This window comes from Tachysurus fulvidraco, chromosome 4 (genome assembly GCF_022655615.1).
Source record: "Tachysurus fulvidraco isolate hzauxx_2018 chromosome 4, HZAU_PFXX_2.0, whole genome shotgun sequence".
Taxonomy (NCBI): domain Eukaryota; kingdom Metazoa; phylum Chordata; class Actinopteri; order Siluriformes; family Bagridae; genus Tachysurus; species Tachysurus fulvidraco.
The window spans coordinates 3,631,228-3,658,741 of record NC_062521.1 but is presented as its reverse complement, the minus strand read 5'-3'; the positions used below and the strand labels follow the sequence as shown (position 1 = coordinate 3,658,741).

The window sequence follows — 27,514 nt, the reverse complement described above, 5'->3', positions numbered from 1 at the left end:
AAAGCGACTGATGTAGATATCAAATGGCTCAGTGATGTAATATTAAGTCTGTAACCTAGTGAACCAGCGGTAATGTATTCATTGATAGAGACTTCAAAACACTCTTGTACATTGCACTGGATAAGGGCATCTGTAAATGTAAATACCGGTAGAAGGGTCCTCCAGTCTGATATATCCTCCTCTGGGTAGATTTAAAAGCTCGTAAAAGATCTGACCATTTGGGCCTTTGTCCGGATCGACGGCGGACACTGAGAGCAGAGTGGTGCCGGGTTGAGCTCCTTCCAGAATGCTTTCGGAGAAGTTGGTGACCCCGAATGGACGGAAACGGGGAGTGTTGTCGTTCACGTCCAGCACGCTGATGGTCAGTCTGGCTGTCGAGAGTTGGAAAGGGAAGCAGGATGGAAAGATGGGAGAATTTGAGAAAGATACATATGGAGTGCGTTACCTTTATTTCATTTTAAGCTATTCATATTTAATAATTAGTGTAAAGACAACGTAACTTAAAAACTATATTAAACTATAAAATTTTCAACAGGCATTAAGACATGCTAGAGAAAGACAATAATTGCAACAAATAAATAAAACATTTATTTAAGGTATACACAAAGATCACAGTGCTAAGAGCGTGAGAGACGAGAGACAAACAGTCCGTCCATACTTACCATTGGGCACGCTGACTGACATGTCAATAATGTCACTCGCGTTGTCATGCACTGACACTATGATCTCAAAAGTAGCTACCAGCTCTCTGTTTAAAGGGTTTCGTACAAATACGGCGCCTGTGGATTCACACGGAAACACACAAAACTGTAAAAGTGGCCGAGACCGGAGCAGAGACATTTCTTGTAAGGAGATATTTGATTAACAATTTTGTAAATAGTTTTCAGTGTCAGTATTTTGTAAATCTTGTAAAGCTGTAACGGTGTCCGGCATGAAGGGGGTGTGTCTTCAGGACAGATGAGTTTACACTGTGAGTCTGTGAGGGAATGGCTGTTAATGTCTGATAAGATTTATCAACACTGATAAATGTTACATATGTTAAGGTTAAAGCCTTTGGCTATATGGTCTTTAACAAAAGCAGCAGCATTTGACCAGTTGTACTTCACCACTGTTCCTCAGCCATGTACTTACATCTTCTGCAGTGTCGATAGTCCTGCCCCAACTCAACAGCTTCTACTGCATAAGACACACCAATGTCTGATATTGTCTACACTATTGTCCCTCAGGGATACACATAAAACTCTCTTAGAACTTCAAATACTAGTGATTCAGGACATATTGCCTTGTGTTCTTATGTCACATGCCTCAGGGAAATTCTTGTCATATATATATATTTCCTCTGGAGACACACAGCCTTTTTCTCTCAGGTCTCAGATCTCAGCTGATTGTTCTTCCAGTCTCTCTCTGTAAATATTTATTTTTAACTACAGACTTTATCTGTAGCCATTATCTTATACAGTAGGTTTCACGTCTCCTCATTCCTGAAGCACTCTCGGGCGTTGTCTATGTTCTTATTTGATTCTCTATGCTCCAACACCAGTTCCAGTTTCTGATCGGGCTACTGTTTAACAACTGATGTGCTTTTGATGTTCTACTTATGATTTGATACGTGCACTGGACTATCATCTAACCACAAAGATCATTATACACATCAGATTTCGTTGCGCTCACCTGTGTGAAAGTCGATACCAAATGAGTCCTGCAGACCGCGCACCTGGTTATTTCCATCATCTCTCGCCTCCACAGAGATAATATAATACTCCAAACGGGGTCGGAGGTCAGGGTCCTCAGCAGCTAATGTGGCCACCACTTCGCCAGGAGGTGTTGACTCATTAACACTGATAGTTTGTACAGGCTGCAAGAAACGAGGCCGAGAGTCATTTACGTCGTCCAAAACAACGGTCAATGTGGCTGTGCCTGAGAGTGATGGCGAGCCCCGATCTGTCGCAATGACGACCAGCCGGTATGAGCCACGCTCCTCGCGGTCAAGTGAGGCATTGCCTACAAGGACAGCACCTGAGACGGTATCGACCACGAAACGGTCCTGAGCACCACTCTCTAAACGGTACTGCAACCAACCGTTGGAGCCTGCGTCGGCATCCGTGGCCGAGAGCTGAGTCACTACCACACCTGAGTTAAATGTAAAAATATTAATATAGATATTAAGACATATAAAAGGCACATTTTTAAAAATCAGATCCATGATGTAAATGTTGAGAACTCCAAACAACAACTTATGTTTAATATTTATATTCAGAGGTATAAAATCAGTCTTCCCATTTAACCCCTGGACTTATTAAGAATATAAAGAAAAAAAAAACACCTGTTCTCTGTAATCTTTTCACTTCTCAAATACACAGAGATACAGTTTCTCTCTGTCCCTGTCAAGGAGAACCCTGTCTCTCTCAAGTTCTTACCAGTAGGACTGTTTTCTGGCAGACGCACTGTGAAGCTGGAAGGGCTGAACACTGGAGGATTGTCGTTCCTGTCCAGGATGGTGATGGTGAGAGGAACACTGCTGTTTAGACCACCAATGTCTTCACTGACCAAGAACAATTCCACTCGTGGATCAAAAAAGGCTTCCCTGTCCAACATGGCACCCTCACGCACTGACACTACAGCTACAGTGGAGAAACAGCTCAATGTGAAGAGACCAAATTAAATTTTGACTTATGCTGAACACCTTATTTTAATGTTTTTTTTTTTTATAACCATTAAATAAGTTGGTGTATTAAATTCAATGCAAGGCTTAAATGCAATGTTTCAAAAATATATCTCACCTGTCGTAGGGTTGATGGTGAAAAGATCCACCCTTGGGCCAATCAGGCCATATTTTACCACAGCATTGGGTCCAATATCCCTGTCTGTAGCCAGAACAGGCCCATTCAAGATTAGCACAGTGGTACCTGGGTGACACAGAGGGACATAAAGAAGAAACCAACAAGCATGAGGGTAGGAATTGGACAAGAATAGGAAGTTTGGACAAACCCTCAGGTAGTAATGCAGTGAGTCTGCTTTCTGAGACATTTTTCTATTCATATGAGCCATAATTATATTCATATATTTAATCATAAAATGTTTTTTAAACAAAAAAACCTCTTCATGTAAAAACAACCAGGACTTCTTGGTGGTAATCTAAGATCTCCAGTTGAATGGTTTAAAACCAGCGATGTAATCATTATGGAAGAAGTCACACAAGGGCAATGGTTGGGAAATTCCCTTCCGGAACGCCCTTATGCTGTGCAGGGTGTTTTCTCTAAACTAACAGAACTCTGCAAATACAGGGAAAATAGCGATGAACTGACCATTGAGTTCAAGGCAAGACCACAGCACTAAAAGGAAGGCTGTTCCACTGCTGTAACCTTTGCAAGACCAGTCTCTTTCTTTCACATAGGCAACACCAAACATTATTTTTCCTCACATAGAGAAGGCAGACTTAGCATTTACAGACAGATAAGACAGTCTGTGAGATAAGATCTGAGCCCGAAAAGCTGTTCCCTTAACTCCAACAAATATTTCTAAGATATCTGGAAAAATACAGTGATTGATGGTATTAGAACTTGAACTGAGATCAAATATTACAGGCAGGAAGATGCAGTCTTGGTCAGAGGCCAGTTCCTCACTTAGTACTTTAACCACATGATGAAGCCTAAAACATAACAAAAGATTTAGTGTACATGATTTCGATGCGGTTATGAACTGGCTACAATCTTATCTCATAATTCAGATAAATTATGGGCCACATTAGTTTTCCAGATATTAGTTTTCCAGTATGTACATTAAGGTTTTATATAAAGCATTTATATGGATTATTTCGAACACAGTCGAATTGAAAATTTTCTCAATTATATTCACGAGCATTGCTGCTTGAATATAAATTTAGTTTGAACCCATAATGACCAAGCCAAATATGTCTGAGCACAGAGATGACATGAGGAAGAAACTTTGAGATGAACCAGACTCAGACAGAACCCGTCAATTTCTGGTTATAAAGACGATATAAGACTGTATAGGCAGCTCACCCGTGGGCGAATTCTCACTAATCTCTCCTCTGTAGCTTGACGATGTGAAGATTGGCCTGTTGTCATTAACATCCACAATGGAGACCACCAGAATCTCTGAGTCCTGCATTGGGGCAAAAAAAGAAAGTGATCATTTCCATGGAGTTTAACTGGGCATCCAGTGCATTACAGAGGGTCTCGGACACCATATGTAACTAATATATATGTTTAGTACTTGCCCTTCGAGCAATACGTGAGTTCTCTGGGTTGTCCTTCACTGTGATAGTCAGTGTATATTCTGCAACTCTCTCTCTGTCCAAGGGTCTGTTCACCTGAACCACACCTGACTGAGACAGAGAAAGAGAGATAAATGAATCGTACATACAATATTAAAAACAAACTAACAGTTAATAAAAAAGCAGAGTGAAAAGTCAAATTAAATGAGACCGCTGCTCTTATATTTACTCCCCTTCCCCTCTCCAACCCGCCCTCACTCCCACCCTCAGCCACTCTCTCACAGTTTCGTTGATGTAGAAAGCTCCATCTGGATTGCCCGCTGTGATGGTGAATGTTAGGAGAGCATTGCGTCCACTGTCGATGTCCTGTGCTCGCACCCGTGCGATGGAGGTCTGGACAGATGCTCCTTCACTCACACTGGTGTTCAGGGGCAAGTTCAGTAATATAGGGTCGTTATCATTAATATCCAGTACAACAACACCCACGATCACCTACACACAAACACAAACACAGAACGTAAGTCAGACAGCTTATTGGTGAATAAAGTTTTCGGTTCTGTTTTAATAAAAATTAGATGTTTAAAATATTTTTACTAAAATAAAAAATTAAGTAAAAAAATGTGATTGCCTTAATTTAACTAATAAACACAGAAATTTCCTGATCAGTTCATTTTTACTTGAAAGCAACTAAATTAAAGCAACATAAACAAACAAACAAACAAACAAATAAACGAAAAAATAAAATGAAAAAGCTTAAAAGATCTTATTTTAGTAAGTCCACATCGAGCCAACAATCAATCATTTTTGCTTTTAATTAACCCACGATATGCTTGCATTATTTTTCGTGATATTATATACCTGTGTGTGTGTGTGTGTGTGTGTGTGTGTGTGTGTGTGTGTGTACCGTGCTGCTACGTGGGGGTGTTCCCAGGTCTTTAGCAGTAACTGTGATGTTATAATAAGCTGTAGTCTCTCTGTCCAGTTCAACATCTCTTCTGACTCTCAGTTCTCCCTCCACAGGAGACACTATAAACTCATCTAGAACACATGACATAAACATGAAATTCTCAATAATACATTCATGCACATTTATGGTGCCTTTCTAACTTTCACACACACTCTCACAGTCATACAAAATGCTTTTACTCGCCACTTTTCTCTCACATTCACAAGACATATGAATCAAACATTCGCTGATGTGAAGGATTCAGTTACTTTATCACCTCTCCAAACTTTCAGATAAAATTCTCTCATTTATAAAAAAAAAGAAAAAAAGGAAAAAAAATACTCTACTCTCACATACACACAATATGCTCTTACATTTATACACTAAGTAAAAGGCTCAGATTATATTGCTGGTAAAATCTAGAACTACAGTCGAATATTTTTATTTCTATACATTTCCAGGTAACCTTGAGACGCACAAATTAATACGGTGCAGCAAAAAGGTGTTAGTGTTATGTTGTGTAGTTGATAAAGTTTTGTCTGTGTTACAGTTCTGTAGGTAGTGAAGTGGGTTTTGACTTCCTCAGCCAATGATTTATTGACTTATCTAATTCTTCTTTTCTGAGGTTTGTGGTTTTGCATTCCTGTGATTAATGAACTATCTTGAATTTATGTAATAAAGTTATTTAAATAAAAACAAATCTCTCTCTCCCTCACACACACACACAGACACACACACACACACACACACACACACAAAGTTCTCACTGTTGGGGTCTCCGGCTGTGATGCTGTATTCCACTTTTCCATTAAGACCTGAGTCTTCATCAACAGCCTTCAGTATGCTGACTCGAGGCCCCGGCTGGCCCTCTGTGATCTCAAAAGGGCCCTCGAAGGGCCTTGGAAACTGTGGGGTCACGTCATTCACATCGATCACATTCACCAGCACCTAAAACACAGAGGAACAAACTAAAGACTACATTTCCATTACTACTATTTCCACATCATTTTTTTAACCCTATTTTTAAATTTTGTAACATGGCTGCTGCTCTAAAACACACAAAGACACACAATTTTCCTTTCGCTGATTGTCACAAAGTACACGTTGTAACGATTTCAGCAGGAGACAAATTCAGGTTCATAAAAAGAATAAAGTTGATTATGTATGGAGTCTTCAGAGATATAAATGTATGTGTAGGTAGAGAACTTTCTAACCGTCAGAGATATAATAAGCTTTGGTTTTCCCCTTTTGAAAGACTCTAACATTTTTTTTTAATCTTGTTTTATCTTTCAACCGAACACTAAAGAAGCATAATGTACGCTGCCGAGGATTTGTGTACCTGCCAATTACATAATTATCATATAACCAATTAACTATTAAAAAACTTAAAATGATACTTTGACAGCTTCTGTATTTTATTTTTCCATTTCCCTTTTTCTGAGCTACAATTATACAAAGCTATCAAGTATTTTATTACTCATTTCCCCATCAGTGATTACCGCAAATTAAAAAAAAAAACAATAGCTCAGGTACTGTGGACATATACTGTGGAGTATACAGTATCTGCTTCTTCCAGGAAGGAACACGTTTAACTTCTGGTGATTTATTAAAGTAATGTAAATGGAAAATCCCATTTCTACAACTACAGCATAACATTTATGATATAAATATATTCATATACTGCTTCATCAGAGAAATTGCAGGTAAATGACCACACCTGTATTGCTGCTATATGTATGCTTGTTATGATCACTCACAGTGGCACTAGCTGTCAATCTGAGCTGCGGTATTGGACATTGATCAGTAGCAGTGATGATCAGTGTGTAGCGTCCACTACTGATCTCATAATCCACCTCTCTCATCACTGTTATCCGGCCCTGTGGGCGTACACACAAAACACCACACCACACCACACACACACACACACACACACACACACACACACACACACACACACACACACACACACACACACAGTTTAACATTTCCCTTCTTTTACCTGCAATACAAACCGTTCTCAAAAGCCATCTGTTTTATCTACCGTGGTTGGGCTGATGCTGAACGTTTGAGCCACATTGCCCAAGGTGATGGCATAGCGCAGAGTCCCATTCAATCCTTCGTCAGGGTCGGAGGCTGTTACCGTAGCGATGGTGGCTCCTACCGTGTCAGGGCCCTCAGTGAGAATGGTTACGTACTCTTTTGCAGCAAAAGCTGGGGCGTTGTCATTCTCATCAATTATATAAACCCACACTGTGGTGGAGGTCTGCAGAAAAACATGACAGATATATCTATATCTATAAATAGATCTATATAATAAATAATAAATAAAATAATAACTTGTTTCAAATGGATCACCAATATTATAAATATAATACTCTCTATGTATTGCCACAAATATTCCCAAAATTGATAGAAAGAGTAATTAATGCAATGCTCGCTCTACAATTCACTATTAATCTTCGTGCTTTGACATTATGCCGATTGTTATCACAGTTTATGCAAGAAATAACTGGTTTGAACAGAACGGTATAAGAAAATATAGTTCAAGTCAAGACAAACTCTGACAGGATGTTTTACAGGAATATTGCATAAGGATTTATTCGAGGTGGTGTTCGCTTAAATTAGCTTAAAGTACTGAAACCAGACCAATATTGCATTCTGTAAACCTGCTTCCTTCATCTGTACTGTGACCAAATGTGGTCACTAATCTAGTCACTGCTTACACTTCATCATGCTCATACAGTATGAGGAACCTTGACATGTTTTTCATGTTTTTTAGCCGCAATGAACGAGTTAAAAATCCGTCTGTAAACTCTGTCCTTCCTCTTAGTACAGTACTGTATGTCCCGCATTATCAAAGTTCAAACCGTGTGAACACAAATATCTAATTAGAGATTAGACTACAATCTGATGTATTTTAGTCCCTTATCTCACAGGCTGATGTTCATCAGCAAGCATTTATATTTAATGTACTGTATTTAATTATATTTAATGATGCATCCTGCTATAACTTAAACATTTATAGTTGCAAGTTATGTGACTGTCAGCAAAAGAGCTAGTTCCTGTTATCACTTTTGTTACAGCAGCTACAAACGGTCGTTCCCTCTTCAGCTTCTCTTTTTTTTTAAGATTGTAATGTTTCCGAGAAGCCAAAATCTCCTCCTGTAGCTTTTTCCTTATAAAGCACTCCCACACATGGCTCCTTCCAAAAAATATAGCGTTCAGTGTCAGTTCAGGCAGGTCGCATAGTCAAGCTCGGCTATCAGCTGATTGTCAAAAAATTTCTAACCCAGTCCATCAGCTGATCTGATTCATAAGCGCTCAATTGGTCCCTTTCAAACAGGGTGCCCTATTTAAATGCATTTTCAGTTTGTCTGCTTAGCGGCTTCCTCTGCTTGTTGCAACCCTCCTCCTCCCCTAGCTCCTCCTGGAAACTTTTTGTTTAACTTAATCAGTATCATTCTGTTGTCACTGATGCAGGCTCTGTTCTAAATGGGGGGATTGTCCCCAGAAGCGGCTGCTGTTCCCTGACTAGCTTTCATGGAGCTCAAGAAAAGGATGGGGAATTCAGAACAGAGCCATACTGCCAAATGTAAATTTAACAATCTTGCAAATAAAAATTTAAATATATGTCTAAAAGAATTGTCTTTATTTTGACTCAAGTGGTCCTGACTGGAATCTCTTTACAGAGAGCTATATCAACAATGATGTGTCTCTTTGCTTAATAACAATTTTTAATATCCATTTATGATTAGGTTTTGATTATATGGAGCATCTGCCATGCAACACTCTGTAAAAAAAAAAAGACCTGAGAATAAGTAGTCTGATAATCTGACCAATCAGAATGGAGGATTCAGTAGCGCTGTGGTACTGTATAAATATTCAGGACATGGCCAAAAGACTTTACTGACATTCCAATCACAGAAGATAAAAATACAATAATAATGCATAAGTGGCTTCTAGTACTCATAGTATTGTCTGTATATCATGCTTACTAATTTACTATTTTAATTACTATTAATATTCCAAGATATATTAAATATGTTCTGATGTCTTGTCCTGGCCAGAAAATATGTTATTACCTTATACCTTATTTTGGATTTGCAGTTTTATAGTTTAGTCAAAACGACCTTTGCTCAATGTATATAATCGATATCTGAATGTTTAGTCATCTGTAGCACTCACTACCAGTACCAGCAGTGAAACCTGTTCTTTTTCACTCTCTCTCTCTCTCTCACACACACTCATTTAAATGCTTAAACTGTCTTTCATAGGGATGTGCCTGTCTGCTTCTTTATTTCCATACGGAGCACTTGTACTCTACTGATTACGTGCATTCATGCAGATTTCAGGAAAACAGTCTGCTGGGTTGATGGGTTAGTGTGTGAAACCAGTAGCAAAACGAGTACATTTTAATAACTAACCCATCCAGAAAATTGTGTGCTTCTCGTTCATTCCTGTTTGGCCTGTTTGACAAACTGATCCAAAACAACTGCACCTCAATCAAAACTATCCAACTAATTTTATTCCTATTTGTTATCATCATCAAATTACAGAAGTCCTGTCTGGGGAAAAAATAGTGGGGAAAAACTTAAATTTGCCAAACCTAGTAATTTCAATGCTTTGAGTTATCTAAATAAGTACAAATCAAGCCAAAAAAAAAAAACTACACTCACATTAAAATTTTTAAAAAAGGTTCTTTTAAACATGTCCATATTATATTGTCATTTATTTTTTATTGAACTATTTATTTTGCTAATGTTACCTTTCACTGGTTTTTACACCTTTCTCACAGTGATAAATTGTATTATTATTATTATTATTATTATTATTATTATTATTATTATTATTATTATTATTGTTAATATCATACAAAATGTTTTGAGTTGGACAAAAATATCTAAAAATAAAATATAAAGTTATTTACGTTAGCTAAATTTTGAGTTAACTGGTGGAGTGTGTGTGTGTGTGTGTGTGTGTGTGTGTGTGTGTGTGTGTGTGTGTGTGTGTGTGTGTGTGTGTGTGTGTGTGTGTGTGTATGAAACAAAAGAGGAGTACACGAGACCAGTGTGTACATTCAGCAGCTGTGCGCTCCTCGGACGCGCTGTGCCAAAAAAAAAAAAAAGCGCAACGTTTAACTTAAGAAGTTTTACCCGACAGAAACCCGACGGTTTTGTGTATTGCTTAATTATCAAAAGGAGAAGTAGCGGCATTTAAGAAGTTAAAGGAAACCTACAAGGAGTGGATTTACAGTAGAGATGGTGTTGTTTTCGGCTGTGTGGCTTTGCATTCACCTCTTCATGGCTGTGGAAGGTAAGCGGTTGGAGACGGGCGAGTCCGGACTCGACTGCGCTGCTGCTGGAGTGTGTGTGTGTGTGTGTGTGTGTGAGAGAGAGAGAGAGAGAGAGAGAGAGAGAGAGAGAGAGACTGAGACTATAACCTTTCCTAGCTGCAGGCTGTCAATAAAAGCTCGCCATTTTAGCAAGAGTAGCAGGTTTTGTTTTAACACCCATTCCTTGCCTTACTGTGGCGTTATGAATGAATTCTTAAAACTGATGAACTCATGAACTTTTCGTCAACTAGCACTGTATATGAGCTTTAGTGTTGCTGCTGGACCTCTGTTGGATTTCTGCTTTGTTCAGTGTACTTAAAAAGTGTAGTCATGTCCAGTCAAGTTAAATTAGGCGTTATATTAATTACTGTATGTAAGCACTGATAGGTGACTGTGTCATGCTAGAAAACACGCCTGTGTCACAAACAGTCCTTGAACTTTATTTTTCCACTGTTTATTGATGTTTCTTCTCTGTATTCCCTCGCTATAGCTTTAGTACGACGGATTTTTACTGAATTATTATCTCAAGTTCAAGGTCCGACATGAACATCTGGCGGAAGATTCGAATCATTTGATCAAACCCATTTAAGTGACTCAAATATTTGATTCGTCTGATTCACTCGGAAAAAACACCCTGAAACAGGATGTTGTGTATGCTGCATTCTAAACTATTTAGTACTGTATATACATCAAGAATGATTCAGGAGAGACCTGATAAATCAGTGATTAAAAAAGCAGCCTACTGAAGAGTAATCCTAACTGTAATCCAATATGAACTCTAACCATATTGCCTTTAACTCTGACCATTCCACATGGCATTTTAATAAAACTGTTCTGCATGGTATACATTTACATATCCAAGTGAGAAGACAAAATAACCAAACAATAAAATGGTAGGATTAATCTAAGTGTGTTGTGTTGACACTATAAAAATAGGAATGAGAGAAAAAAAAAGTCTAAAATATCTGTTGATTATATGAATCTAGAAAGAATGTAGAATATATAAAATATTATTAGAGATGACAAACCCTCTACATTATATAGTATTTATAAATGGGGAGGTTAACTAAAGCAACAGGTTAGTTTATGGTTCTGAATGATTCACTTGATTCATCAAAAGAGTTATTTTAGTGAATTGATTCACTCTATCTTCATGGCAAGAACGGTTAATAAGAACTAAAATAACCTAAAATCACAGGAATAGATATTGACAAATATAGACAATTTAATTTAAATTTTTGACATTAATATATGCTTGACTTCAAGTAAAGCAAAAAATAAATCTTAAAAAAGAAAAACACAAAATGCCTTTTACATTTTTTATTACCACTAATACTGGCATGTGTGAAGGACGGAAGCAGTGTGTCCTTGACAAGATTCTGACTAGAGATAAATGTACTGACTGGAGCTTATGAACAACATGGGACTGATTGTGAGTAGGTGCGGATATGGAGCAGAGAAACACAGCTGGGTATCTCCCCCACATCCAGCTGGGTTTTGCTTATCCCAGTCAGTACAAGCTGACTTTTCAGAGTTCAGTAGGGACCTTTGAATAGACCATATTGATTTTTCCATTTCCTGAAGACTGACTGGAAGCGGATATAGATTGAGAGCAGGTGCCTGCTTAGTGTACACTACGATTTAAATGAACAAGTATCCTTGACAGGTTGTCAGGTTTCAGCAACAGTTACTGCTCACTTACATGTCAAATATACCTTAAACAATTCATGCAATGGAAGGGGGAGTCTTGTGTTTCTCAGACTTTACATGAGGAAATAAGGTCACCACCGTGATTCATTTCTGAATAACAACAATATGAAATATGCATCTTTATCATCACAGTATGATGTCATAGCTAGCTTACTTACACAAATTCATTCTGATCTGAATCACTCTAATATCTGTAGCAGAAATGGTGCTTGCTTTCTACTGACCATAGCAGAAATCATCAGCACTGCTTTAACACTAAATCTTTTCAATTACAGCCTACACTATATCCAATTTCTGGGGTTTGTTTCTCTATTTTTTCTATTTTTTAAAGTGTTTAATGTTACGTAAAAGCAGAAGATCCCTGCAATGCTCCAATTGACACCTTTTAACGAGCATGATTGTCCAAAGTGTGTATGTAAGTGTGCTAGTGCTAAGGTTGGCTTTGGGTACCCATTATGTTTTACGATTTTGTGTAGCGTTAGAGTATATTCAATAGATTTTAAAGTATTATGATGCACTGCAGTAATATACTATCTAAACACAGGCAACTCTTTAAACCTAAATTAATTTATTCAGTAAAATTGGTATGAAAAGTGGATGCTCAGATTTGATATGCGCTAGGAGGTGTATAAGCTTTGCAAGTTGATTAGTGAATCAAGCTAACTATACTAGCTATGTATTGTACATTCACCAGAGCTACTAGAGATCTTGTGAGCTACTTACTTCCAAGCTTTATTTTTGTTGTAATGTCTCTATTGACATTTAATAAGAAGATGAAAGATGAAACCTCACTTTCTTGTGGCAAACAGCAAATGGAAAAATTGTAGGTAGGGACTAAAGTTTTGAGTGGAGAACCCAAGAAACATGAGACCACATGTATGAGGAATCGCTCAAGCTGAATGTACGGATTCGTGCGGCTTTGTTGCTTGTTGCTGTCACTAAAATTGCAGTGACACATCATGCACGCTAATATACAATGAATGTTGCTTGCAAGTGGAAACCTAGGGTGAGTGGTTTGATTATTTCTAAGAACATTGTTAGATCAAACCGCACTCTGTTTAGACCGAGCGCTTTGTATAAGAAGTCACAACTAAGTTTGGCTTCCTAGGTTTTCTCTGATCGGCTGGTGGTTTTCAGAGATCACTGTTAACACAAACGTTGCTATTAGCTACGTTTGTTATCCCAATAGCAATTTACCCTAGGGCACAAATAATCTTTAAACGCATCAACACTACACTATAGAATCTATCACTGTAATGTGCTCCCTGTAAATTACATTTCCTCATCATATCGCTCTAGGTTGTGTCTGACCCTGAGGCTAGCACGAGTGAGTCTTACTGAAACGGTTCATGGATAATACTTTAAGCAATGAAAGCTCATTTGCAGCGAGCCTTGTATCAGCCAAACAGGGAATCAGGCTCCAGACTGCACGCGGAACAGGCCGAGTGATATGAGGTCACCAGTTGCAGGGTCATTTCACAAGTCAAAATAATGCTGTATATATTTAATGTAATATGTGGAAGCTCTCCTGTGAGTGGAAATAGGCCTCCAGCAGGGGGAATAATGGCCACATATTGGGAAGATCAGGAAAAATAGAAATAATGGTTTGGAACTGAATCAACTTAGACTCTATTGTCTCTGAGAGAGACAGGAACAAGCACTAGGCCTGTGGCTACTTGTAATCACACAGCATGTTTTTCCTATTGCTCTTCCTAATGGCCAGACAAACACACACACACACACACACACACACACACACACACACACACACACACACACACACACACACACACACACACACACACACTGCTTAGGTCAAAAGAGGGTCAATGCCTGTAAATATGCTAAACAGTATAAGTTCTAATTCTGCATATATATATATATATATACATATAATTTATTTGTAATCTCTCGGGTAGTGCAGTTTTATTAACAGCACTTTGCAAGCCAAGACCAGAGCAGGAAGGAAGTCTGCCCCTTTAAATACTAACAAACATCCGGAAAGTTCCTTCTGTAGTCCATAGACCCCTCCCACTGACTTCTCCATGTGCCTGTATGCGCTCTCCCTCTCTCTCTCTCTTTCTCTCTCTCTCTCTGTGTAGTCAGTCTCTCTCCTTTGTGGTTTGTATCATATGCAGATATTACACAGACATTAATAAGTGTTTATCATGAGAATATGCATACACACACACGCACCGATTATGACAGCACCACAACAATGCTGAGATCGTACTTACTGAAAGTGTTATTGTGAACAGGGGCAAATGTGAAATGAGTAATTTGTGAACTCTGAATCGTGCCTTCTGGATTTCCAACACTGCTCATTTTAGCCTAGAGAAATGTAGTGAACTCGTAAACAGCAGACACAGACCAAATGTGTAATCTTGAAGCCACTGGACTTGGGTGTGGTTGAATTTATGACTCATGAGTCAGTTATACAAAAACACAGAGATAATTAGATGTCTATGGGAATGTTTTGGCTTTGTGAAAACCAGCAATTTATATGAGAAAGGGGATATATATATATATATATATATATATATATATATATATATATATATATATATATATAGTCTTCACTGTCCAAACTGTTTTCCTCTCAACTTCATAGTTTAAACAAAAATGAAACACACACATACACACACGCAAGCAGGCCCAGATAAAGGCCCAGAATGAGGGATTGTAAGAAGGAATCAATTGTTTAGGGATGTGCTGTTTTAGCATTTATGAACATTTATTATTTTTTATTATTATTTTTAATAGTATAACTTGATGTGTAGCTTGTAGTGCTGCGAGTTATTCAGTGTCAGACTATTATACAAGATTAGCTGTAAAAACTTCACCTTTACTCAGACTTCAGAAGGTTCTGCTGTGGCCTCTGTGCGTGCGTGCGTGCATGCGTGTGTGTGTGTGTGTGTGTGTGTGTGTGTGTGTGTGTGTGTGTGTGTGTGTGTGTGTGTGCGTGTGTGCGTGGACATGTAAAAGAGCAGTATGAGGTTTCTTACCATAATGTTTGAAACTGTAGAAAAGGAAACTTTTAGATATTCAAACAGCTCAAAAAGCACAAACCCAGCAAGGGAAAAAAAACCCCTGAGTGGAACAAATGTCACAGAGATGGAGGGGTGAATAAAAGATGAAAAAAAAGAAGAGGAGGAAAGTTTCACAGACTTGTAATAGTAACTGCAAGTAATAATTAAAAATGGTCTGTTGAAGTAAACAGATTTCTATTCTAGTAAAACATCTAAAGTTAAGCAGAATTATGTTTCCCAATATTAAAGGCTGCTTTATTACATTTCCTAAGTTTGAATTATTTTGTGTCGCTAAACCAATACTCGTTTTTTTTTTCTCGTATCGCTTCAGTGTGAAACTTTCCTCTCTAGTTTTCGAACCATGTAAGCATTCTGATATTTGAACGTAGGTCGAAACTTTCGTTTTATTTCTTCACATGTTTAAATCTAAAACCTGAAATAACAGAGCGGGGAAATCACGTTTTTCCCCCTGGCTGAGTGAGTCAAGTCGATAACGCTGTGACATTTGGACATTTTGAGTGACACGCCAGCTCAGCATCTTCACGCACACTGAACAGGTGGAATGAATCACAGCCTAGTAAAGGAGTTCTAGCTGACTGATGGATGTAGGCTGTGTGCTCTTTCACTATGCTTCAGTCATGCATACACACACACACACCTGCACACCTACACCGCTCAGGAAATGACCGCAAACACTCATGTCTGAACAGCTGTATATGCATAGAGCTGTGCTCAAGCAACAACAGCAAGTCATTTAACCACCGTGTTCTGTGCATTACTTCACCATGTTCTGTCCTGGAGAGTCTTTAAATGCTTTATAGAAATGCAGCTATGTAATGTATTATAAAAAAAAAAATATATATATATATACACTAGCAGTCACAGGTTATTGTTTCAATTACTGTACATCTGTAACAGCTTATAGAGAGGAATGATGAGTACAGGAGATGTTTATGGAGCATTTATTTTAAGTCTCAAGTGTCATATATATATATATTTGGCTGGTAAATTGCTTATCTATTAAAAAAAATAACCCTAACCCTAACTTTTACTCACATTGAAGTGTAGGTCATGTGACTAAAATGGTCTACAGCTGTTTTTCGTGTCACATGTACCATGTTTAAAATCAGACATGATGAGTTTCTTTAATCGCAGTTATAAGAAATGTAAAAAGTTATTGAGATTTTTGTCAGTATGGCTGTTTTGTAATGATTAAGGAGAAACATTAGTAAATATTATTTCTCTGCTGTCTTGGCGTGTCCAGGGAACACTGAATATCACCCCCACCCACTCAGTGTCTCGGTGCCACATGCCTCCTACATTTGCCCGGAAGGTGCCAACGTCACGCTGGTGTGTGAACAGTCTGGCGCTCTGGATCACCAGAAAGATCGAATGCATCGCGCCTGGCTCTTCACACAACACATGGACCAGCGGTGTCACAAAAGTCTGCATGTGAAAGACAGCAGCTCTGTGGTGTACAGTGCCCACGCCAGGTCTTTCAGCATCACACTGCTGGGTGTGACTCATGCCAACCAGGGACGCTACTGCTGCATGGCACTGGACATCCTGCAGGAAGGCAAGGACAAGCCACACGTGCAGCAGGAGGCACACAGCCACATGATGCTCACCATCACGCCACGTACGTTTATTGCCAACTGTTATTCCCTGTTATTAAAAACCAACACCTAACCTTGAAGAACATGATGTTTACACTTAAGAAATGTCCTCTTAGAGCATAGAAATAAACATGCGGTTATTTTTCTCATTGCTGCAATGCCGGTGTCTTAAGAATGAAAATCCCATGTGCTCTTAAACAAACAACAATGTGGTGGTGTGATGCAACACAAAAACGGGTTACTGCCACCACCATGATTGCGATTCTTTTCACATAACGGCACCTTCCATAGAGTTTTAATCCTTTTAGACCAAAACAATTTGGCTACAGTTATTATTATTATTATTATTATTACTCTCAGAGAACATCATCCTTCTGACCAATCAGATTTGAGAATGAAAACGCACTGTAGGTAGTTAATATAGATAGTTATTTCACCTAAATATACCAATAATAATGTGAATTCAAAACATGAAATTCTTTTCATTTTCATTATCCAGGTCGCAACGACAGTCTGAATTGCACGCTGCTGCCAGGGACACCTCCTCCACAAAGTTTATCAAGTATGGCTTTAGTAACCAAAGGTCTTTATTTATTTGTCTATAAATAATTTTAAACTCTTCCTATTCGAGAGAACTATGATGTCACACCATTTTGAAAGTGCAAATTCGCACTTGATCACTGTTTTCATTTTATTCCTCTTTATCATCCTCTAGAATCACTGGCTGCAGGTGCTGCTGTAGCTGTCGTCTTTGTGTCTCTTATGTGTCTGCCTGTTTTGCTGGTCCTGGTATACCGCCAAAGACAAAGAACTCGGAGCAACCGACGTGAGTATACACACATCGTCGGTTTCATGTACTGCTGGGTCCAAATGTTCTTCAGTAGCAAGTCAAAGCGGTTTTATTATCATCCGAACACAGCAGCATGTCATGAATAAATAATCCTGCTAAATGAGTCAGTGTCTGTTAACGACAGACCCTCTGCTAAATACCTACCGACCTTCAGACTTTACTCTAAGTGTCATGGAAGGTTTGTGTGCGTGTTTCACCTCACATCCTGCACAAACGCTGCATAATAGCTACAGGAAGTCATAGTCACCGATATTCTATTTCCTGCCACACATTGACCAATTTCCACTTCCTGCTCTTTTTATTTTACAGGTGCACATGAGCTGGTTCGCATGGACAGGTGAGTTTCTACACAGTCACTAAATCAGCTCCTGTAAAATAAAACAAAACAAAGCAAACCACCATTTTGCATTTATATTGCATTAATTATAATAGAATACGATGTGAGTGTGTGAAGTCAGACCAATGTAGTGAACAATTAAAAGAAGGTTACAGGCTGCATTGTACCACCTTGTAAACTGTGTGTGTGTGTGTGTGTGTGTGTGTGTGTGTGTGTGTGTGTGTGTGTGTGTGTGTGTGTAAATCATTTCACATCTACCTCAAACCACACAGTGTTGTGAAGTAATCTCAGATACGTTTATGCGGCTTCTGAGACAGTACGTGACAGAAAGCTTGCTTGGGCTGCATGATCATAGGGGTCATGAAATAGTCCCAGGAGTCGCATAAAGGTTTGGGCCAATCAGCTGTTGAACATCATTGAAAAATGACTCAGACATTATTTCGTGTGTAGAAACTATTTGCCTGTTAAAAAAACAAACAAAAAAAAACATTTATGGCAGACGCCTTTATCCAAAGTGACTTACGGTCAGCAGCTTAGTAGGAATTAAGATCTCTTATCCTTTTGATCAGGAGTGCAGAGCTACCAATTTCCCCTTTTCCTGCTTCAAAGCCTCTGGCATCAGCTACAATATTTTGATTTAATAAAACATATATTAAGGTAATTAGGATTAAAAAAAAAATGCAGTAGCCCTGTGTGGATCTGGAGCGAATCCAGCGCTACAGTTGGTCCTACTACAGTGCAATGACCATTTAGTTTTCTAAACAGTGCCAAAACTGTGTTTCAAAATAATTCATAATATGTCCATATTAATGTAGCTTTAATCGGTAGGTAAGAAAGATAAGCTCTCCATACTTATTAGCTACATTAGTGTCCATTATTAGTTCTGGAGTAAAATTAAAGACACCAAATGGCTACATCTTGGCTAATGGGACATCCGTGTTAGTTTATGATGTATAAGTGTTCTTAATCTCTCTCTCTCACTCTCTCTCCAGTGAGGCTCAAGGCCATGAAAACCCTGTGTACATGTCAGGTCCCCTGAAGACTTCGTCTCGCACTTTGGTTCAGATTCTGACGCGCCAGACATCCGATTCTGGGCGTCACCTTCTGTCCGACCCTGGAACCCCCTATAGCCCAAACCCACAGGGAGACGTGTTTTTCCCTGCACATGGTACAAAACAAACAGCTCACGCATCTCCTTTTTACACACACACACACACACACACACACACACACACACACACACACACACACACACACACACACACACACACACACTCATAGGTCAAGAATCAAAACACACAGCCCAAAAGACACGTGTTAATTTTTTTTTTAATTCTATCCATATTTGACTTATCTAGACCACAGACTGAGCGATTATCAACATCACAGCTACATTTTTCAACCTACTTTGGTAAAATCCCAAATGTCGTCTTCTCCTCTACAGTATAAAAGGAGTCTGAGATAATCAGATATCACTGCGAGTGAAGTCTAACAAACAGAAACAAAAGACAATGTTATCTTTTAGAAATCTTTAAGATATTTCTCTAAAACAGCTTGGAAATGTTTTTATAAGCTGATTATCGATCTCACCCATGCGATCGTCCTATAAAAATAATCAGTAACCAGATTAAGTCACACCACAGTTAGAATTAAACCTTAAAATGTCCTGGTTTCATAATGGGAAAGTTTTACCCACGGCACCACACCAACGTGCTCAGTTAAAGGGGTAGAAGATAATGACCCCGTGTGGTGGTCTTGAAGTATCTGAGGGCTTTACACGGATCACCTCGATGAAGAGAGAGACTCCCAAGTGACTGCTTGAACTTTTACTCTTTGGTAAATGATTCAAAACATAGCCCAAGCGATCATAAACATTCAAATGTGGACATTTGAATATGCAAATATTATGAAAATTCAAGTAGTAGTCTAACAAACACACAGAACATGCAAACAAAACCCAGTCTACACACTACAACAGACTTTACTGGTCTACACAACACACATAATATTTCCACTGAACTTAGTCAACAATAATGTTACACACACGCACAGCTGTAAGTATTTCAGTATGCAGTTATGCAATCTTGTTTATGGATTCTGTCAGTACAAGGCAAGAAACATCTGGAAATGGAAATACATGCATGCATGCACACGCAAACATGCACACTCTCACACACACACGCTTTCTTCAGATTTCAGATCTCAGGCCACTGATGACACTGCCTCAGCTGTAAATGTCGCACATCCTTCCTCATTCTCCAAACTAGCGCTTAATCTTTCAAGTTCCTCTTCAAAGCTGATTGCTGCCATTTCATACGCTACGCCTTGAACTTGTTTATTGTGCGCACGCTTAGCCACCTCAATCCTGCATGGTATCCTGTAGAGAATATTATTTTGACTGGGCAGAATCTGTGTTTGATCGGTTGACATCAGCGTCAATTTGTCAAGAGACCAATTCCATATAATTGGGTTTCTCAACCATCAGTTCTCTACTGCGACTAGAGCAACTTTTTGTTCCTATTTTGGTTCTCATGAATCTCATTGGGAACTTGGTTTAAAATGGAAGAGAAACTAATAATAAACGCTGCTTTAGCACTAATGCTGCTAAAGCACAACAATAGCCGGGGTTCTGGCAAAGCAGGACATGCACGGAATTTTTTTTAATGTGAAAATATGAATATGGCGTGAGAGCTCATGGTGCGTAGACGTGGAACCCTGTGTAAAGTGCTCTGTAGTGTACAGAGGGAAAAGGAACGTGTAATAACATGCCAACGAACCTGCGTCACAGTTAGAGCTGTGTACTGAGATAAGACTTAGGAAGGAGAGCAGATGAAAGTCAGAACATTTTCCCTACCTTGCGTCTGACGTTTTCAGTTACACACAGTTACACAATGACCCACTTCTGCTTTTCTGCTCTGTTCCTGCGATCCCTGATTCTGGGAAAGTGTTTGTGGTAATTCTTTTATTGCTCCACACTGGTTCACCTAGCTTTCGCAACGCAAAGTTATACAGAAGATCGGTGTCTAGTGCCTCCGGTCGAAACTCAAATCGCAGGTTCAATTCAATCCACTGGTTCTTTTATACAGGGTTGTTTCTATAGAAAGGCTGATTTACAGGGACTTGTGACATGGATTCATGCTTATAGCAGACGCTCCATTTAATTCACTTGAAAGATGATACGGAGACGTTATCTGTGGGGAGATGTTTAGCGGACATCTTTGGAAGGAGTGTCCAGTGTCAGCGTTTTGTAACAGTCAGAAGTAAAGCTGTACCTTTTAGTTTCTGACACAGGAAGACTATGATGTATAATGTGTTGGTGTTGTTTTGCAGAGCCCATCCCGGAGGTACCAGACATCCAGCCGTTGTAGGATAGAGAGACGCTATCATTCCCAGATCCCAGAAATGTCCTGTACTTTTCTTCCTGCATGTCTTCTATTCCTCCCTCCATCCTCCATGCTTTCTCAAAGACTGGGACAACAAGTGAACAACCCTCCACCTTCTCCTTCTACACATACACTTTCCACCTGTACCAACAGCCAGGGGCCAAGAGGAGTTCATTTCACTTTGTTGTGGTGAATGCTTTTTCACAGACAGACTGACAGACAGATCTCACAGGAATGTTCCATGCCCGAGAGGAAAGCGGGTCAGTTTCAGTAGGAGGTGTTGCTCCTCTTACTGATAAGCAGAAGCACTGAGAGAACACACACTCTCACACGTCCATTTTTTTTTACATTTCATCTCATCTCCATCCCGTCGGCCTGAGTGAGTGATGCTTTTTGTTTAGCACGTGTGTATGTCAGTGTGTCAGAGATCATCAGCTCCTAATGGGTATCTTTAATTTTTTTACGCTGGTAATAAACAAGCTATTACGACTGCCAAAGAAAACTCAAGATGGTCACTTAGCTTTAATGTACTGAATAAATATTTTTGGGTTGATGTGAGTTTTTTTATATGTATATATAATATATTATGTAGTGTGAGTATGAAAGAGAGAGAGAGAGAGAGAGAGAGAGAGAGAGACAGAGAGACAGAGAAAGGGAGAGAGACAAACAGAGAGAGCGAGAGAGAGACAGAAAGACAGAGAGAGAGAGAGAGACACACACACACACACACAAACAGACAGACAGGCAGACAAACACTTACAGATGGATCTGAACCAAACTTAAACAATAAGTGGTTACTGAGATATCGTGTGTCTGGTTGGATAGATTATAAATATATGTGTGTGTGTGTGTGTGTGTGTGTTTGTGTGTGAGTGTGGCCATTATGTTTTATAATGCGATACAACTGCTGTAAAAAGTGCTGTGTTTGTGTATTTTGTACAATAAAACTTAAAATAAAAAGAAAGGCAAATGTCGTCCTTGTATGCACACAGACACACAGACACAGACACAGACATATATATATATATATATATATATATATATATATATATATATATATATATATATATATATATTTGCGTGCGTGTCAGACTCAATGACACAAGAACAATTTGTTCTGCCGTACAAGGCTGTCCATGCTTCTGCTAGACTGCAGAAAATAGTGAAACAGGAACCAGCAGAATATTTGAAATTGTAACTTCCTGTTTCAGAAAAAAGCACACTTGTGGGTTTCCTGTTTTTGCAGTTTACCAGTTTATACTTCCGGCCTCTAAATGGTATATGCGCCAGTGAGTCTTAATTGCCACATTGGTGTTAATACCCATGTTTGGCATCACTTTAATCGCACTTTTCGTGGTTCCCTTCAGGAGTTCACTAGAAGTTCACTAGAACTAGAAGTTTGAGCGCTTTACATTAAAAATATTCACACTGCTGTTCATTTATCAACCAGACCTTCATTGCTGCTCATAAATAAAATGAATTATATATTGTATTATATACCCATGACTCAGAAGTGTTCCCCTTCTGAGTCACATGCAGCACGAGGCTAAAAGAAGGTGCATTCAACTGGAACAAATTCTGCAGCAACACTGAATTTCCCTGCTGTCTGTTGGCTCACCATCTAAAAAACTAATGGAATAAATGTGGTTTATCTCACAGGTGCACAAACCGAACGAGCTACATAGTCAACATCATCACTAGCACGAATCTACACTAGCACATGGAAGTGTGAACGTCTGTAAACATCTTTTGGTTATCATTGACATTTTAAAACGGATCCAGTTTACGTACAGTAAATATATAGTAAAATAAAAGATGTGTAAGCTATCTGCCCAGATTTTCACCTCAGACCAATAAACAAAAACAAAAACAAACCCACAGGTTTTCTGTAAGAGCTTCTGTTTACTCGTTGTCAGTGTCCTGTAAAAGGAAATTGCATCAGATTGTAAATTCTTCAAGGCCTGATCTGATGCCATGGCTGCTTGAAAACAGCTGGATTATTTGCTCCCTTACGCCTTCATGGACTTTAAAAAAAGCTTCTAACAAACACGTGATCTTGTGAGGTGCTGGACAGGGAGATTCCCCAAAGAGTAAATGATGAAAGTTAAACTAACCATTTGATCTGGGTTTTATTTATTTTTTATAATCTCTCTCTCTCTCTTTAGCACTTCTTACTAAATTATCTCTAAATCTTCAATAATGTCTCATCTTTACTGTAAGCAGGTATTGATTTAGAGCCTGGGTTACAGGCTGAATTGTACGTACGGTTCATTTTAAATCCTAATCGTAATGCAGTGTTGTGTTGTTGTTTTGTACACACAAGGATCAGCAGGCGTACAGTACGTCTACACACACACACACACACACAATTTCACTATCTCTCACCGATAGTGGCGGTGTTCCGTCATCCTCCACCGTGACAGTGAGTGTGTACTGCTGCTGTCTCTCTCTGTCAGGAGGTGAAGGTCTGGTCACGATCTCTCCGCTCATGCGGTCCATGCGGAACGTCAAATCTTGGTTCCCGTTTGTGATGTAATATGACAGCACGGCATTAGGCCCGATGTCTCGATCTGTAGCGACGACACGCAGAACCGACGTACCACCACCTACGTTCTATACAAAGACACACACACACACAAACACACACTCTAGTGGTAAAGGTTTTGAGCTCAATCCCAGATTCACTATACTGTCACTTTTAGGATCTTGAGATTGATAAGCTACCTAAGAACAAGCTAGGATATGTGCAGAAAAACCTGCAAGGGCCATTACATTTTTCTTTTTCTAGCCAGTAAAAATAACGAAGTATATATTGTCTTTATCCCAACTTTCAGCAATGTATACCATATATATGAATAGACACAGAAGATGACAGACTTCTGACTGCTTTCGGGTCCGAGGCTCTGATGTGGTTTGATTAGCAGGCCGAGTTACAGTACACTCACCTCACTAACGCTGACATTGTAGCCACGAGGGCTCTGGATGACAGGAGCATTGTCGTTTACGTCCACAATATTCACAGTAAGAGAATGATCCGTAAACCGAGGAGGAGAGCCGTTATCTATGGCCCGCACCTGGACAGACATGCAAAGTATAAGGAAATTCTATGGAGTGAAATTTGCAGGTCTGAAGGCCATGACACAGGATTAGTAAGTCCTTGATCTTAGAAGTCTAAGATCTTAAAAAAGTCTAACCTGAGGTTTAATAGTACAAAGGCTCAGAAACATAAAGCATTGCTTTATAAAAAAATTAATATTAGGAATTAGATTGTAATTAGGATATAATTCATTAAGTAGCTTGTTTCTGATTGTTTCTGATTGTTTCTGATCACAAAGGCTTCAACAGTAGCATCTAATACACAGGAACCCAAATGGATTAAAATGTAAGGAATTAACTTTTATGGCAAATAAAAATGTTGAAACATAACAGTGATAATGATTCTTGCTGTGCTTTTGCAGCTGAACATGAATAACAAAGTTAAATCCAAATAAATTCATTTTAGTGAAATTCAATTTTAGTCAAAGTGAAATAATGGTCTACAAAATGTAACCATAGCAACGACTGAGTAATGCGAAAAGTGAAGTTAGAGAGTCGGTAAGAAATTAAAATGTCTGCCGCTAACTAACCACTAACTATTATGTTCAAGGCGCACTTCATTAACTGTAACAAAGAATGAGATCTGAAATGACCTTCAGCAGATAACGGTCCACTGCTTCTCGGTCAAGAGCAGCATTTACATAAATGTCTCCAAACGTGTTGTTGATGGTTCGGATCTCAAATATATCCCTCATGTTCCCTGCCACCAGTGTAAAGTTCACCTGGATGGAAAGAAAGAAAATGATTAAAGAATGAAGAATCAACCGATGCCACAAAACACAAGGTAAAGATGATGAGTAAGTCAAAATGTGGCCTTATTCAAGATTAGATGTCATCTCAGATCCCATTGTAGGACTGAGCTTCTCTCTCTCTCTCTCTCTCTCTCTCTCTCTCTCTCTCTCTCTCTCTCTCTCTCTCTCTCACACACACACACACACACACACTCACCAGTCCGTTCCTTCCGGCATCTTTATCCCGTGCCGTCACCATGGCCACCCTCTGACCAATGGGTGTATCCTCTGGAACATTAACGGTTAAATCTGACGTGAGGTCGAACTCGGGGCTGTTATCATTCTCGTCCAGAATAGTAATGGACACCTGTTTAAAAAAAACAACAAAAAAACACGAATAGCAATTATTCTGCAGTAGTTAATTAAGATTTCAGTAACGTGCTGTCTATAAGATATATACGATTCCAATCAATCTGTAATAGTCAAAGGTAAAAAATTACTTACCTTCTACAAATGCACAATGCGTTAGGAAAAAGTAATGAGAAAGCATTTTGGTTAGTTGTGTACATTTCACCTTCGGATAAATTCAGATTATAAAAGTTTCTAGAAGATTACAAAAGTTTACCACAGTTGATCCTCTTTTAGGTCCTCCATCATCAGCAACCACTGTGAGAGTGTAGGAGTCTCCCTTCTCTCGATCTATCAGACCAGTCACAGTGATTCGACCCTGTGAGACACACGCACACACACACACACGCACACACACGCACACACACACGCACACACACATACACACAAAGGAACAAAAAAAATGCAATCTTCAAAGTAAAAGATTAAAAACCATTTTAGGGAAGAGACTTAAAGGTCATGTAACTGCAACTACTGTAAAATGACTTCTGGGCTTTAAGTATTCCTCTCTGCAGTGTCAGTCTTAGCCCCAGGTTAAGGTTTCTTACCGTGACAGCATCGATCTTGAAGAGTGCGAGAGCGGCGGGTGACGTATCGGGGTCGAAGCGATACGTCAGCTGATTCAGATTATCTGCTGACTGAGCTCGCACTTGGATCACTTCTGTTCCGCCAGCTATATTTTCCCTCAGGGACGTTTCGTACCCGGCCATCATGAATGACACAGCCTCGTCCAGCTCATTCAGCAGAGTGACATATACAGTACAGAAGCCCCGATTAAAGGGAGGCGATTGGTCTGTGGCTGACACGTTCATTAGGTAGCTGGTCTTGGTCTCATAGTCAAGGTAATCCACGGTGGTCACTAGTCCTGTACTAATGTCCACCTCAAATTTACGGTCTGAACCCGAGATAAGGGCGTAGGATACAGCACCTCCATCTCCTACACGTAGATGTACAGAGAAGAACAAGACAGATGAGTTAAACCATATTAAATATTCTTGTGCTGTAATTACAAAAAACCTGCTCTAGGAATTACAGAAAACCTGCTCTAGGAAGAGTCCCTATGCCAGTAATCTAATCATTCTTAAATGTATTTCAAATTTCTATCTCAAAAACAATGATAATGAGTCTTTTTTTAACACTTTAATTTGCTAGTCAGAAGGATGTTCGTTTGTAGGAATATTTCTGTGATAAGTTACATTTAAAATGTTTATCTGACAGCCAAATCACATACAGCTCTGTTGCTAATAGAAATAACACATAAGAGTGTGCAAGACAGAGAAGTGAGACAGGAAGTCTCTCCAGATGTCCTTGGAGTTGTGTGTCATGGAGAAAATAACACGGCATGCAGGTTGCCATGTTCTCAGAATAGGGCTACAAAACAAAGCCAAATTACAGAGCATTACCTTTATGCCCTTAAGTAGCTTCTTTTGACATCCTGCAACATGTTATGCAGACAAGAAAATGTGTTTTGGCTATTATGGCAACTCAGAAAAACAATGTGGCAGCAACAGAACGTTCCAAAACCATTAAAACCACATGAGGTGTGTCACCCAATCCAGTTTCGTTGCACATCACAGGGGGTCTTAAAGAACCCCTTTACCCTGAGAAAAAATTTCAATTCAACCGTTCCTGTACTCGGCTCATTATTAGAATGTGTACAGCAATGTTTTGGCCATCTGTTGATGCCTTGTTCATTCACAGAACACATTTTTGTCAAATTTGTCATAAGGATTAAACTGACATCATATTTAAGCCTCCGTGTTGTTGAGTTAATGAGGTTTGGATTAAACCCATTAAATTCAATTCAGCTAATAATTGTAGCCGTGTTGTGAGTTCCAC

General features: G+C 39.1%; 2 protein-coding genes across 7 annotated transcripts in view; one reads left to right on the top strand and one right to left on the bottom strand.

Annotated features, from left to right (window-relative positions):
* cdh23 (cadherin-related 23) overlaps positions 1 to 27,514 on the bottom strand; it is a 188,305-nt gene that overhangs the window by 12,241 nt on the left and 148,550 nt on the right. For 3 of the 5 annotated variants that reach the window (XM_047813033.1, XM_047813035.1, XM_027165880.2), the window contains 19 exons: positions 26,224 to 26,612; positions 25,893 to 25,994; positions 25,772 to 25,774; positions 25,485 to 25,634; positions 25,130 to 25,258; positions 24,386 to 24,514; positions 23,826 to 24,053; positions 7,225 to 7,446; positions 6,941 to 7,060; positions 5,951 to 6,131; positions 5,142 to 5,275; positions 4,520 to 4,729; positions 4,241 to 4,348; positions 4,023 to 4,125; positions 2,781 to 2,906; positions 2,418 to 2,621; positions 1,672 to 2,130; positions 663 to 779; positions 147 to 371 (listed from right to left, as the gene is read on the bottom strand). In XM_047813033.1, the coding sequence (XP_047668989.1) occupies positions 147 to 371; positions 663 to 779; positions 1,672 to 2,130; positions 2,418 to 2,621; positions 2,781 to 2,906; positions 4,023 to 4,125; positions 4,241 to 4,348; positions 4,520 to 4,729; positions 5,142 to 5,275; positions 5,951 to 6,131; positions 6,941 to 7,060; positions 7,225 to 7,446; positions 23,826 to 24,053; positions 24,386 to 24,514; positions 25,130 to 25,258; positions 25,485 to 25,634; positions 25,772 to 25,774; positions 25,893 to 25,994; positions 26,224 to 26,612 (3,339 nt within the window). Of the gene's footprint in view, positions 1 to 146; positions 372 to 662; positions 780 to 1,671; positions 2,131 to 2,417; positions 2,622 to 2,780; positions 2,907 to 4,022; positions 4,126 to 4,240; positions 4,349 to 4,519; positions 4,730 to 5,141; positions 5,276 to 5,950; positions 6,132 to 6,940; positions 7,061 to 7,224; positions 7,447 to 23,825; positions 24,054 to 24,385; positions 24,515 to 25,129; positions 25,259 to 25,484; positions 25,635 to 25,771; positions 25,775 to 25,892; positions 25,995 to 26,223; positions 26,613 to 27,514 lie in introns of those variants that run through there. The other 2 variants (XM_047813036.1, XM_047813034.1) reach the window with 2 other exon arrangements.
* Positions 10,248 to 22,404, top strand: vsir (V-set immunoregulatory receptor). 2 transcript variants are annotated; one of them, XM_027165882.2, is made up of 7 exons: positions 10,248 to 10,496; positions 16,519 to 16,893; positions 17,370 to 17,432; positions 17,586 to 17,696; positions 18,030 to 18,057; positions 19,050 to 19,225; positions 21,388 to 22,404. In XM_027165882.2, the coding sequence occupies exons 1-7, from the start codon at positions 10,442 to 10,444 to the stop codon at positions 21,423 to 21,425; spliced, it is 846 nt and encodes a 281-aa protein (XP_027021683.1). In that variant the 5' UTR covers positions 10,248 to 10,441; the 3' UTR covers positions 21,426 to 22,404. The 2 variants fall into 2 exon arrangements, with proteins under 2 accessions (XP_027021683.1, XP_027021682.1); XM_027165881.2 differs by having other exon boundaries at positions 17,370 to 17,453.